This window comes from Cataglyphis hispanica, chromosome 5 (genome assembly GCF_021464435.1).
Source record: "Cataglyphis hispanica isolate Lineage 1 chromosome 5, ULB_Chis1_1.0, whole genome shotgun sequence".
NCBI lineage: Eukaryota > Metazoa > Arthropoda > Insecta > Hymenoptera > Formicidae > Cataglyphis > Cataglyphis hispanica.
In genome coordinates, this window is record NC_065958.1 from 3,272,501 (window position 1) to 3,287,363 (window position 14,863).

The 14,863-nt window shown below is 34.4% G+C and overlaps 2 protein-coding genes across 17 annotated transcripts in view; both read right to left on the bottom strand.

Annotated features, from left to right (window-relative positions):
• The window catches only part of LOC126849688 (facilitated trehalose transporter Tret1-like), a 12,743-nt gene extending 3,192 nt beyond the window's left edge, over positions 1–9,551 (bottom strand). Inside the window, exons 1-4 of one of the 8 annotated variants that reach the window (XM_050591788.1) lie at positions 9,418–9,551; positions 1,766–2,010; positions 1,304–1,672; positions 155–957 (exon numbers count right to left, since the gene is read on the bottom strand). In XM_050591788.1, coding sequence (XP_050447745.1) covers positions 155–957; positions 1,304–1,672; positions 1,766–1,808 — 1,215 coding nt within the window. In that variant the 5' untranslated portion in view covers positions 1,809–2,010; positions 9,418–9,551. Of the gene's footprint in view, positions 1–154; positions 958–1,303; positions 1,673–1,765; positions 2,711–9,364; positions 9,380–9,417 lie in introns of those variants that run through there. The other 7 variants (XM_050591793.1, XM_050591792.1, XM_050591787.1 and 4 more) reach the window with 7 other exon arrangements.
• LOC126849663 (glutamate receptor 1) overlaps positions 1–14,863 on the bottom strand; it is a 215,976-nt gene that overhangs the window by 53,479 nt on the left and 147,634 nt on the right. For all 9 annotated transcript variants that reach the window (XR_007687423.1, XM_050591707.1, XM_050591710.1 and 6 more), the window contains one exon: positions 13,058–13,187. Coding sequence is in view for 8 of the 9 variants with exons in the window: in XM_050591707.1 (XP_050447664.1) it covers positions 13,058–13,187 (130 nt within the window). In the remaining variant the exon portion in view is untranslated. The remainder of the gene's footprint in view (positions 1–13,057; positions 13,188–14,863) is intronic.

Genomic DNA, 14,863 nt, shown 5'->3' on the forward strand with positions numbered 1-14,863 from the left:
GATAGTACATTATACCGCGTTGTATAATACTATTACAAAATAAAAAACTTTTTTTTCTTTAAACCTCTTAACTGATCGTTACTTCCGATAACCCGCTTACCGCGCTCTCGTTCGCGAAAACAAAATCGATTCTTCGATACAGACGTCAACGTACCTGATAAAATTTTACAACGGCGGTGGTGCTTATGGCATAGTAGAGAGCGTTGAGCACTGCGGCGGGTACTTTGACCTCGACGCCGAAGATCTCGCCGATATACGCCAACGGTATCGGATTAAGGCTGAATCCAAAGCCAAGCACGTAAATCACCACGAAGACCGTAGGCACCCACTTGAACCAAGAAACGTTATAGCCGCTGGACTGCAGCTCGAAGAAAATAGCTATTGTGGCCAGCGATACGACGCAAATCGGCGCGGCGATCAGCAACAGCAATCTCTTGCCTGTGAAACGCACCACCGTCACGCAGGTGGCACCAGCCAGGACGATGGCGACACCCGTCAGGATAATGCTGGTGTTGGTCGAGATCTCGAAGCCGGCCTCGTCGTAGATGTACGACTGATAAGCGAGTATTGGCGCCGCTCCTGTCAATGTCAGACCGCTCAGTAGTATCATAGCGATACGAAAGGCTTTTCTATTCTGCGCCTTGGTGAAGATCTCCCTGAACATATCCTTGAGAGTCATCTTGCTGCACTTGTCCTCGGTTTCCACGATACGTTTCACTTCCTCAAGCTCCTCGTCCACGTTCTCTTTACCCAAGGCCCACTGAAGGGTTCTCTCCGCGGGATCGAGTTTGTTCTTACGCGTGAGGAACACCGAGCTCTCGGGTAGCCATATAAAGGTCAGCAAAAATAATATTGGCGCGCATACGCTTATCATCGCCATCACGAATCTGCTGACCCACAGGCCGATAGCGTAAATGAGCAGCATCCCAATGTTAATTAGAACAGCCATTAAAGTACCTGGAGGTCTCATCTTATTTAGTAAAATCTTTTAAAGCTAGTTAATTTCATAGATAACGTTATTCCAGTACAATGCAAGAACAATAAATTTTATAATATTATATTAAGTTGTACACGTTGCATTTTTTTCAAGAAATACGAACTAAAAAGAAATGTTCTATTAAAAATTTTTACCAGCTGATAAAAAAAAAATACTGACACATTTAATGTTAACAAATATCATATACATATCTACCAATACATATATTTTCTATGTAGAACGATAAATATGTTAATACGACGTTAAGAATTATGTCGAGCATTGTACATTGATAACAAACTCGAGAAACAGCTGACATTGTCGTACCTAAAGGACCTCTGGTCCGCTTGCTGCTGATCTCGCCGAGATACATTGGCATCACGGCATAAGTTATACCGCATCCTAAGCCCGCGAGTATTCGTCCAACATATATAAACGATACAGAAGTGGACAGCCCGATGAAAAGCCAAGAAATGATCTTCGGTATCGTGGTGACTAGTAAGGTTCCCTTACGTCCGATATTGTCCATTAATAGAAAAGGTACCAACGAACCGATACCGACCCCCACATACATGAGATTCACAATCCAAGCGATCTCATCATTCGTCACCTTTAGAGGATCCTCGCCATTGAATTTTGGTATAGTCGGCGTGCTCCATCCTTCGTGGAGGCCGCAATCGATGATTAAAATACTGCCTGGGAAGCGATCATGCGTCAGATTTTTTTCGAGGGCACATTCACGAGAGAATACTTTCGAATGTCGAAATAATTTCTTTTCTTGATACTTACATACAAATCCAATTAACATTTGTCGCAATATGCCACGGTCCATTGTGTCTGATAATGTTTTTCCTGATTGCACGTTAATCGTCGCTTTTATCGGATTTTTTAAAATTGTTATTTTGTTCTCACGATTAAACAGAGCGAAAAGTCATTGCTACGAGAGCAGCACGAAGAATGTGCGATGCAATTAAATAATATTTCATAATTGCAAATGGGTACTTCTCGCTTGTTTCTGTGTACACTTCCAACTGCTTTTTGTTGATCACAGTTATTATATAAATGTATATTAAAGAATCATTTGCCAGATGTGTGATTCAAAGATTACGACGACTTATCGACTAATGAGATTTGTTTAAAATAATTATTGCGTTATATATTAAAAGTTATTAGAAACAATGTTATTGACCGTATTACAGTCAACGCGAATAAAATTTACTTCGTCCAACTTATATTTCGATTTGTATGTCAAAATCTCGCAAAGATGCGGAGAATTGAAAATGCAAAGTTTTATTTTTGCTAATTATTATGGTAGCAAAGACGACTGATCCTGCTAATCTAGCAACACCGACCTCCGAGCCAAACGGGGATAACGGAGATAAAGCCAACAAGGGCTCTAACTAGATTCCCCGCCACATATCTCTCGACTGAGGGTGCGATACGGTCACACGTGTAAATGGCTACGTCTGCACGCATGACCGCCACCCACCGCGGTCGGAGAGCACTTGCTCTTGCTTTGAGGCACGTGATGCGATGCCTCCCAAAGCGACAGTTTATGGCTGGCCATACAATACACCCGCTATTAAGAGACAGAGACCGAACCGGACATGTTCCTTAATACGAATTTATTGCCACAAAATTGATAGGCGCTTTGACAACATGCTATCGAAAACGAAATCTACTTTAAAATATACTGTAAAAATATGTGTTAAATAATGAATTGTAAAGTTTATTAATTTCGCAAATAATATATATATGGCTAGTTAATAAATATTATTAAATAACTTAAGACTACTAAATAAAAATTTAATTTTTTTATATGGATCTTTTGTAAAAATACGTGTTAAATAATAAATTGTAAAGTTTATTAATTTCACAAATAAAATAAATATTTAGAATTAATAAGAAGCTAAATGTCAAATTGATAAAATTACTTAGCTTCCACTCCTAGCTTCAGTAAATATAATTATTTTTTAATTTATAATTTTAATAATGCCATAACTCTATCATTATATGTATTTAAAAAATTTAATCATGTACATAATTATTGTAATTATGTACAAATTATTGTATGTAATTACAGAAATAATCATTGACAAAATGATCATTTACTGATACATTTATTAAAATAAATTAATACTAATACTAACCTTTTGTTTTCATACTTTTCTCTAATTTTATTTTTTTTTTATTCATCGCGTTTGACGGTTAAAACATTTTTAAATGGATGAGATTTCAAAAAACTTTTAAAAAAATATAAATAATTCTACAATTTTAAATTGCAAAACACAATTTAACCCATTGACTGCCAGACATATTTAGAGCGTTTTGCCCTGGGTGCCAAGGTTTTATTTTGAAGAATACATGAAATTTTACAAAAATATATATATATAAGTTACTGATACAATATTGTAATAGCATTTACAGTAATTTTATTGAAAAAACCACTACGAGATAACTCGTAGTTGGCGTCACTGAATAAAATTCCTGTGCTGGTTGCCACTTACGAGTTATCTCGTAGTGGTTTTTTAATAAAAATTACTGTAAATGCTATTACAATATTGTATCAGTAACTTATACACTCAATAAATTTAATGGGCTATAGTTTATAAACTTAATATATCATCGCAGGTCTTCTCCAGAGATTGAGATTGAGCTTTTAGGCAATCAGATTTGTCTCGGACATTTTTATAGAATTTTGCACCCATAGACTATGAATCACTATTACAAACTAGTTTATGTATCATCCTCTCCGTATCCTCGTCCCCAATATCCTCCTGCTCAAGTCCTCGCCTACGCTCCATCGAGATACTCTCCGAGGTCTTCTTCGCCACGACCGACTAGATATATGCTTCCAGGCTTGGTTGGATACCAAGCTCTTGAATATGCTTCTTGTGGTATTTCGTAACCACCCCGTCCCATGTCATTACATAGGGAACTACCCTTGCCTTCGTTTTATGTATTAATGCAAGCTCATTTAAGTAAAATTATATATATATATTTTTTTAAAATTTCAATTATCTTATATATACACATACATATATGTTACATATCTTATCCAAGTATATTCTAATCCGCTACGTGACGACAGTCCTTAGCGCGCGTTTATTCGGTATAAGATAATACAAAAACGATCATAGTCACATGACGGTAATCATGTGATCTCCGATTACCAATAGTAGTGGATTTTGAGTGGGTAATGGGAGCTCGGACGATGCACCGCCTGGCGTTGTTCCTCCTTTGCTTGGCGAAGCAGTTTCAAATATCCGCAAGAAGATTTATGAAAGTAATAGGCCGTATCTATTCATATTATCAAATAAAAGTGTTGAAAAATAAGTGGAGATATTTGGAAAGTAATATTTATTAAAAAATTAAGTGTGGCTCATTGACGTAAGTACATCATACATAGCTATATAAATTCAAATTCGTAAAGAAAAATCGCGAATATAAATAGGTTATTTCCTCACCCCAGAATAATGGATCGTGAAGAAGAATCAATATTTTTTGAAGAAGAAGTTTCTGCCGACGAGGAAGTGTTCTCCGAGGACAATAGCGACATTTTTTCGGTAGGAAATGATGACTGTGAAACCGAGTCCACTTCTGAAAGTGAAGATGAAATAAGACCTTTCCCAGCAAAACGACCTCGAAGGATTCTATCAACTTCATCGAGTGATAGTTTTGCCGGTAAAGCATCACAAAGGGCCGCATATCAAAATGATGCAGACATATGGACAACAGATAAGAGAGATCCTCCACAGTTCGAATTCAGAGGAAATCCAGGGTTGAAAATTCCAAACGATGTAAAATCACCAGGAGATTTCTTTGATCTGTTTTTGACAGAATCTGTTTTGAATAAAATTGTTCAAGAAACGAATCGCTATGCTGACCAACAAAGAGCAAAGTTTCCAGTATTACGATTCTCCAGGCTGCGAGATTGGAAGGATACTAGCGCTGAAGAATTACGTGTATTCTTTGCATTACTTATGCACACCGGTACAATTAGTTTACCCTCCGTAACACATTATTGGAAAACAAATAAACTTTATAATTTCGACTTTTGGAAGAAAAGAATGTCTAGAAATCGTTTTCAATTAATTTTGAGATTTCAGATAATGATCGATTATTCAAGATCAATCCAATATCCCAACACTTCAACGAAACTATGGACCGCATCTATAAACCGGAGAGAAAATTGTGTATTGACGAAGCGATAGTTCTTTGGCGAGGAAGGTTGATTTTTCGGCAATACATGAAAAATAAACGGCATAGATATGGCATCAAGCTGTATGAACTTTGTGAACCTAACGGAATAGTCTTGAGGGTGAAAACTTATGCTGGCAGAAATGATGATCTAAGTGGACGAAATCATGCTTCAAATGTCGTTTTGGCTCTGATGGATGGTTTCCTGAATAGTGGTTATGAACTTTATATGGATAATTACTATAATTCAGTTGGGCTCACGAAAACTCTCACGAGTAAATCAACATATGTATGCGGTACGTTAAGATTCGACCGAAAGGGAAATCCAAAAAATTAGTCAAAAAGAAACTGAATCAAGGAGACTCTGAGTGGCTCAGATCAGGATCCATTATGGTCAACAAATGGAAAGATAAGCGGGATGTGCTGACTATATCCAACATGCATAAAGGTGAAATGGTTCAAGTGCAGAACAAAAATGGAAAAATTTCGACTAAACCGGATACAGTCAGAGATTATACTTTGGGAATGGCAGGTATTGATCGCTCTGACCAACGTATGTCTTATTACACATTCCTTAGGAAAACCATCCGTTGGTACAAGAAAATTGCACTACATTACTTGGAAATATTCCTGCACAATGCGCACATGTTTTACAACCAAAGAAATGGAAGGAATAAAAGGATGACGATAATTCAATTTAGGGAATCAATTATTATGCATTTACTTGGTGACGACAGCAATGCAAGAGAAAGCAGGGACTGTAATGCAAATACAACTGATTTTCATTATTTAGAACATCTTCCGCCCACAGAAAAAAAAGAATGCCTACAAAGCCATGTCGAATGTGCACAAAGGAAAAAAACGAAAGGAGACTAGGTATTTTTGTCCACAGTGCCCCGAGAAGCCAGCACTTTGCGTTGATCCTTGTTTTAGAGTTTACCATATTCAGAAACAATAATAAAATATTTTTTAATTTTAGTAATACATTCATATTATGAATATAATTATCTAATCGTCTAAGTTATAATTTTTCTAATAAAAACTGATAATTAATGTTTTTTACACTATATAAATTTTTCATTCATACATTTATATGTATAAAATTTTATGTAAAAATCTAATCGTATAAGTTCTTATTTATAACAAAAATTGAAAATTAATATGTTTTTTACTCTGTATAAATTTTTCATTCACCTTTTAAAATATTTTTAACTGAAATGGCCATTTGTAATAAATCTAAAATTGCAGCACGCATTACGAGATATCTCGTAGCTGGCAGTTTTGATACAGACGCTTAATACGAGATATCTCGTAGCTGGCAGTCAATGGGTTAACCAACAGAACGATGTATATTCGGAAATACAGCTGCTTATGCCGGTGTAAATATTCGAACTGTCATATTATTTTTTTTGAATGCTTATAATTGCACTTACTTAATAATATTCTTACATTATCTCTATGTTTTATGTCATTTAGGCGCATTTTAAAATTATTTAGATAAGCATACTATCGACTGTAATAAACAAGATAATAGTCGGCAAAATATATATCGTAAAAGTTATGCAAATTTTCCAAAGTCTTGTGCTAACTTTTCATTGTAATTAATATATTAAAATTAATATATATAATATTCTCAAATTACAATAAATATTTTTGTTATCCAAAAAATTTCAATTTTCCCACAATAATACCAAAACGAGACATTTCTTTTGAATAATAAAATAATATTGAAAAACTTTAGCTGATTGCTTGTCGTTCTTAAGAAAGAGAGTACATAATGAGTAAAAAGAAAATTGCTGTGGTCTTACAAAACCGATACACAATTACAATGACGCTAATTCCAATAATTAAAATTGTATCGTATATCCCCTTTTTCATTTTAAGATATTTTATGATCTATAAAATAAATCCTTCTCTTTCGTAATGATTAGAGGAAATGTTAACATATTTGAACGTATAATATTGCGCAATAGATGACTGGTGTGTAACACTGATGATTTATTGCTTTAATATTATCGTAACTGCGATGATTGCATGTAAGTGTATTACATAAATATTCAATTCTTCCTTTTCCTTTTTGTAATATGATTTAGCAGTATAATCCGGTTGAAAATAAATAGCGATCTTTCGTAAGAGTAGAAAATAGAAAGGATCTGCTTATATTGATATTGGATAATATTTTTGCACTTTCTAAAATAGCACTTGCTAAAAAATATTTAATTGAACATAGCAATATATAACATAGCGATATATATATATATATATATATATTTTTTTTTTTATTTGAGTCTCTAATATAGGTATGATAATATAACTTCTCTTAGCTTATTTAAATTCCTTCGAAAAAACCGGCTCGAATTCTCGAAACCAGTTAGTTTACGTTCTTTGTCTTGCTCAAACAGGTTATCGAAACGATCGGAACACAAGCCGAGTCGTTGCAAGCGATTTATACCGAAACGTATCCTTTCGCTCAGCCAATTATCACCAAAATGCAAGAAGAAAGACCCACGGTTATTACCCCAAGGTCGTCACGTCCAGAGGTGCACGATATTTCATCTTAACTAGTCGATGAACGATTAATCGCGACGTCCCGAATCGAGAGAATCGTTTAAGTGTGTGACTTTTAGTTTATGATAAATAATACAATTCAATATAGATAACTTTTTTAGAACGCAAAAAAGAAAGTAATTATTTCCCATAATTTCTTAATTTAATATATATCCGGCTTTTAAATAACTCCATTACGTTGGAATTTTAAGAAACTTGTTATTAAAGTGGCGAGAAAGAGCAATTTTAATATTATTGTATCATGTCATATTATGGTAACGTGAGAGAGTAGTAAATCATATTTAGAAGCCACTACAAAAATGGTTATTTTTTCTTAATGGTTTAAATCTTTTGCGTTGCATTATTAATTATTCTCCTTTTGGCTCTAAATAAATAAGATTATTTTAAAAACTATTTAGAATCAATTTAGAATCAATTTTTCTTCAACAATAAATTAAAAAGAATTTATAAATTCTTAAATTATGGCAATTCATGATAGAAAACATTTCAATTTCAAAAACCAAATTTTAAAGATGCAATTAATTATACTGATTATAAAGTAGTTATTGCTTCAAATTTAATTTTATGCTTTAATAGATTTTTAACTTGAAAATAACAAAAACGTTTAATGTTGAAAATCGGAAATATAAAATGCCGAGCTCTCTGTCTCTACATTTTATTAAGAAAAAAATCTAAATTAATGAAAGAGTCTATAGATAAAATTGATTGGATTGTCATTCTTCTTTCATGTTGATATTACGAAGTAATTTTCATTGCAAATTGAGTTATGACTTTACCGCGATGCTTCATTACCTATGGCGTGCATAATAAACCAATTTACAAGTACACGTTACGCGCTATGCGCTAACATGAGGCTCGAACGAGCATCGACCCGATTAATTGACAGTTATATAAAAGTCATTATACGTACACGCATATTTTATCGCAATCACATTGGTACACCTGATTTAACAATGACATGCCATTATCACACGAGAATTTAATTCGCCTTTATCAGTGAGCCGTTACTTAATTATAGAAGGTAGCTAAATACAATTGGAAATTACTCAATCATGTTACTTGATGGATAGGATAGATGATACCAGTCACGTTTTTCGAGCATATTTGAATAATGAATTACGATAATGTACATATTATCTTAATATATTTTCGTATCTAAATCTTTAATGCAAATTCTCTCTCTCTCTCTCTCAGTCTCTCTCTCTCTCTCTCTCTCTCTCTTGTATTAAGGTTAATCTGATTATACAATAAAAATTTTCTTAAGCCTGATCTCCCTGTCTGGCAATTGGTACTTGTGATAATTTTGTCTGATAGCCTTAACTTCTCTTATATGTATATTCGAATTAACACACTGTACATATGTGTGTATTAATAATGCATACATTATTAAATCACCACATCGTCTTTCAAAGATGAAATTCTGAGATTGAAAAAAATATTTTTAAGAGACAAAGTAATCTTTTCTCTTTTCTTTTTTTAATAAAAGTTATTTCTCGATTCTCCGTTTTGTCTATATTTAATTATTTCAACAGTGATTCTGAACTTTTAGAAAATTCTTAAAATTCTAAAAATACGATTTTACAATAAATGGAGTTGTCGTTCAAATGACAAGAAACTCACAAAACATGCAGTATAAAAGTGTACACGCAAAAATAATTATATCGACAGTTCACCTCTTTGTAAAGCACTTGTCACTACTACGAGAATCGAAAATGAGATACCGAGATCTCGACGCACGTCGGCGCTGTCATTCTGAAAGACGCCGGAAAGGAAACTGAGCTTGATTCTGATACGCAGGCACGTCACTGTGATTTTAATCGAACCCCCTCTCGTCTTGGATGAAGAGCGAGCGACAACGCGGCCTGTAACACCTAATTACCTTACCGCGCTATTTCTCAGGCACGCGCATAAGGCCTTTTCCACGTAGTTTTTCTCACACTCGTTCTTTATTTTCTCTCAATTATTGTAATGTTAGTGATGCGGAACGCGCGTATCACGTGTTTCGAAAATTGCTTCATTCGACGGTTTGTGATTTTTTTCCATTATTTCGACAAACGGGCGTGATGGTATGGATGCCGAATGACAGGAATGTCCGGGAAAATTGATACGTTTGCTATTAATTCGTTGTTATTGGCTCTGCAGGGTTTAACTTTGGAATGAACTCAATAGCTCATATGCGACATTTTCACTCCCACATACAAACATTTATTAATTGAAAGCGAGAACGTGATCTATAAATATTTATTTTATCATGTTTATTTAATATCTTACTTATGTGAATGAGAGAATATAACGAGAGAGGAATGCAAATTGCGCGTTCTTATTCTAGTCGCGACATTAGCGTGACATAACATCTTAATAATTTTTGCGTCTAAGGAGATCGTCTAAGGACAAATATGACGCGAATAGAATTACAAAATTATTTCTCAACGACGAGAAATTATTCATACTAGAGAGATAAAAATATGGCAAGCCTTATCGGAAAAAGTCTATTTTTTCGCGAGAAAAAGTTTAATTTCATCCTTGAGCAACGTTATGACAATCCGCGAGATAATTTCATGTCTAATGTAGATAATATCGAAGTGTCGAGTGTTTTCTACAATATAATATCATTGACCATGTATTTTCTGTTTGCAAAATTCTGAGATACTTGGAAGCTACTATTTTAAATGTCAACAGAAAAAAATCCTATTCAAATACCAACGGCCAATTTCTCACATAAATTCTTTAAAAAGGCGCGATAAAATCTAAAGAGAAAAATCTGATTTAATATTTACATCGCTAACAAGAAAATCTAATATAGCCGGTAAAACTTTCTCTCGATCATTCGCGCAAATTTTACCTTGATGCATACGTTCGATCTGATCAATATCGATTCATTTTATTAGCATAACGATGCAATCGAGGAAAAAATGATTCTGACGTATCTTAATCTTGAAATTACATCAGTTATATGTATTTTCCATGCGGAAAATAACGTCATCTGTCACATTGATTTAAGGGTATTGTCGTTGCTTTGTACGATTCTGTGAATACTGAGAGCAATGCGCAAGTTTTCAAAGCACGTGGCATTCTTGTGTAAAATTTGAATTGATTATTTCTTTTTTATGACCATAGTCTCTATGATGCAATTACATCTACTACAATATTGTTGTATAAAGAACATCTGACTAGAATTCTAAAAAAAATTGAGATTTATGATATATGTTACGTCACGATTGCTCATCCTCCATTTAAATATGTGGTATAAATTTCTTGCGTAGTCTATGAATATATTCTGTGTGTTAACAACTTTCCTCTATTATAACGGAAAACCAATGAATATTTCAGTAAATGTCTTCTTTGAATCTACAAAATGAGGTTTTCTTTTGAAATATAAATATGTAATTATGAATTACACTAATTGACGTCACAAGTTCTAGACACTGCAAATTTGGTAACAAATTATGTTTCATATATGATTCTTTGAATTATTCGTGACAGACACTAGGGAAAGATTGAGAACAGATAACAAAAAATATGCCATGAAATCCAGAGGATCTTCGAATGCTTATCGTTTTGTTCTTTTTTCCTCATCCCCGCTTTAATCGAGAAACGGCATGGTTAAGTTATGTCAGATAGCAGGCAATGGGAAGAGCTGAAGACGAGATGGGACGAGAGGAAGGAAGGAAAGAGGTCGTTGAGCGCGCGGAGACAGCACGATAGTCCCTAAAGTATATTTGCATTTGCATTCGGTAATTAAACTCTCTCCGTTTCCGCGATACTAGACTACCTCCAGCTCGTTCTTATCGAAGTTTGTCGAAGAAGAGCAATTGGTCGGCTCGAGGAATTCCAAATGGCTTTCTCGTGCCCGAGGCACGTGACCAAGTTATAACGGCCGGAAGAAGACGAGAGATACAAAACTGTCTAGCGATCTGTCTAGTGATTAATCGTTTCGTTCAGTCAGAGTTACCTCGTGTTCCATTAATTAAGTAATTAAACCGCGATCGCTTCACCTCTAACGTTAAGATTGACAAGAGATTTCGTACAAAACAGATTGTAGAAGAGAGTCCTGTTACAATCTTGTGTTAATTACCGTTCCACCGTATCGTGTTACAAGAGTAAAACATGTTTTCGAAAACATTTGGATTCTAGCATTGCCGACGAATTTTTATAAAGTTCCTAAAAAAAAGTCAATACATAATAAAAGATTCTATTTTAAGATGCATCATTTGATCAGTCGTATTTTTAAAATGCTTTTTTAAGTGAATGATCGAGATAACGTGATTTAATATTAAACTAATTAGCATTGCATTTTACTGGATTATTACACACGCATGTTAGACAAACAGATAATTGTGCAACTAGCGCAATTAAAAGGTAAAGGTCTTGCCCGAAGCTACGTGTAATTCTCGACAGATGTTACCTATTTGTTTGCTTTTCTTGAAAATTCAAGTACATTGGTGTTTGTAATTCTGCATATAAAATTATTGATTTAAAAACTAACACGATTGATGTAAAAACTAACACAGAGTCAGTAATTGTAGATGCAATTATATAAAGTGATATACAAAAGCTCATTCTATCCTTTGAGTTTTATGTTTAAAGTTATAAATGTTACAATTGTGTGAAACATGCGCACATGCATATGATTTCATTCACGAGTCAACTTGAAAAACGCTTGATTTTTAACAACGCGAACAGAAAAGAGAGAGCGAACAAAATGCAAAATACAAGTAGTTAATTAGAAGTAATATTTCCGTGACGCAATTTATTTTCAAGCGGCAACTTTTCCTATAAAGAAGCGTTTTATTTCTGACCATAATTATATCTTACAGTGACACATTATTCTGTTTATGATTTTGAAAGAAAGAAAGAGTCACGTACTGTCTTATAAAAATTTCTCCCTTGAATATAAACATCATTTTTTTTTAAATCACAATTATTTACGAATGCATCACATTTTTGATATCCGACTATAAACGTCTTTATACATCCATATATATATATATATATATATATATATATATATATATATATATGTATATAAAGTATATTTCGTTTGCATAGATATACAAAGATACGGTTACGATATCAGACATGCGTACGCGCGTTTTTATTCCGCGCAGAAGTTGGGGAATCTACTTGATATCCCGTGTCTACGATATCGGCAAAGTTGGCCACGGGAGACCACCGAGCCTACTTGGCGGATATAATAAAAAGGAAAATATCGCGCGAAGGGGTCGAGGTGCGAGCGCTGTGCGGTTGCAGCCCGCGGCTATCGCCTTGTAAAATGAGAAATGCATGAGAAAGCCGCGAGGGTAAGGGACTTACCATCGTGGGAGTCGTAGAGGTAGATGATTTTCTTCCAACCGTAGTATCGCACCGTATCGATGATGGCGCGATGGTAATCCGGCCGCATACTTATGGCGAAGTCCAGGAGACCCGAGGACGGCGTCAGGACCTACGTACAATAATCCCGTGCATTTACGATGTTTTGGGGTTGTGAAATTTTCAATAGCTAATTGGCGGAATAAATTTTATAGCGGAATAAATAGCGGAATTAATTATATTTAAGAGGGAAAAGCAGAGCTACTTTGAAATTTTAATCTAAGACTATGCACATACATACGCACATGCACATAAATACACACACATACACACAACTTTCATGTCTCATGAGTTCTCTTTGAAATTTAATTCCTCGCGAACTGGTACATGCGCATCACTGCCAAAATATATGCCTTTTGATACTAATTTCAGTTGTCGGAATCTTTACTCTTTCTTTTCGCAAAATATTGCGGCATTTTAATTTATACTACGCGAGACTTTCTAGAAAAAAAGAATTAATTTCCATGATAGTTATTTATAAAATTGTCAAATATATTTAATATTTTTTCATTGATTTTTTGGAAAATAAAATAAATATCAGGTTTCAAAAATTAATCATCGCCTAGCCAGAATAACCATACCATCACGTATTAAATTTCCGATGGAATTTCGATAACGTCTCTTTTTCTCCTTGAAAGAGAGGCAGCGATGCAAACGCAGTGCGGGAAAGGATCTCATGGAAATTGAAAAAGGATTTTCTCTATATAAATGGCCATTTCTGGCGAACCGTAATTGGCCCTCAAAAAAAAAGAAAAAAAAAAAAAAAGTAGAAAGCCGAGGCGTCGAATCAGCATTACCGCGCGATTACCATTTAAACGACATCGACGTTCGTTACGCGCTCACATATATACTTATACTGCGCGGAAATATATCGTGGGAAAAATACGCACACACAACGACGAAATACTCACGAGCCCGACGCGTTCATTCTATAGAACCTAACGCGATATCAGTTTACAGAGGCGCGATAAATGCAGCACCGGCAATTCGAGCAGGCGAATAAATTTTCGGGAAAGCCAATTCATTTCGCAATTCAAATTGTAATATGTATACTGTACATATCGCATATATATACATATATTTATGTATTTGTATGGATCGTATCGATCAAATCCATCACCATGCATATCGCGCCGTCGCTAATTATCAGCTGCAACGCGAAACGAAACCATTGATTTCGCAAACGACAATTATTGTCATACACACGCGCACCGTAAGCGTGTATTTTTCTTTTTGCCATGTCGAATCGATAAATGTAGGATGAGAAATTTATTTTCACGATGAATGCATCGGTTATAAGAGCGTCTGCTATAAACGCGTGATTTAAGGGCCAACTCTAAGCCATTACGTATATATGTACTCTTTCATATAAATTAAATTCAATGAGCTGTAAAACTTAAGTAGCGAGTAATGTTACGTAATATATTATTTTTATAAAAAATAACTATGTCAAATACTTCAATAATTATCAAATATCGAAACAAAATAAAATCTAAATTTTGTAGATAATTTAAACAGAATCTGTTTAGGAGAGGTGTCTTTTACACATATATATGTTTTAGTAAGCACACAGAAAAAAAAGAGAAATATAAATTGTAGCACAGGGAAACAGGTTTTATGAATAAACTAAATTTTAATAAGGCTTTGATTTATTGTTTGACTGTACGAAAAAACACTAGTTAGTGACTAACCGTATATTATTGCATCAAGCGAAACAAATTCTATAAAAACGGAGAATTCTTCAAACCG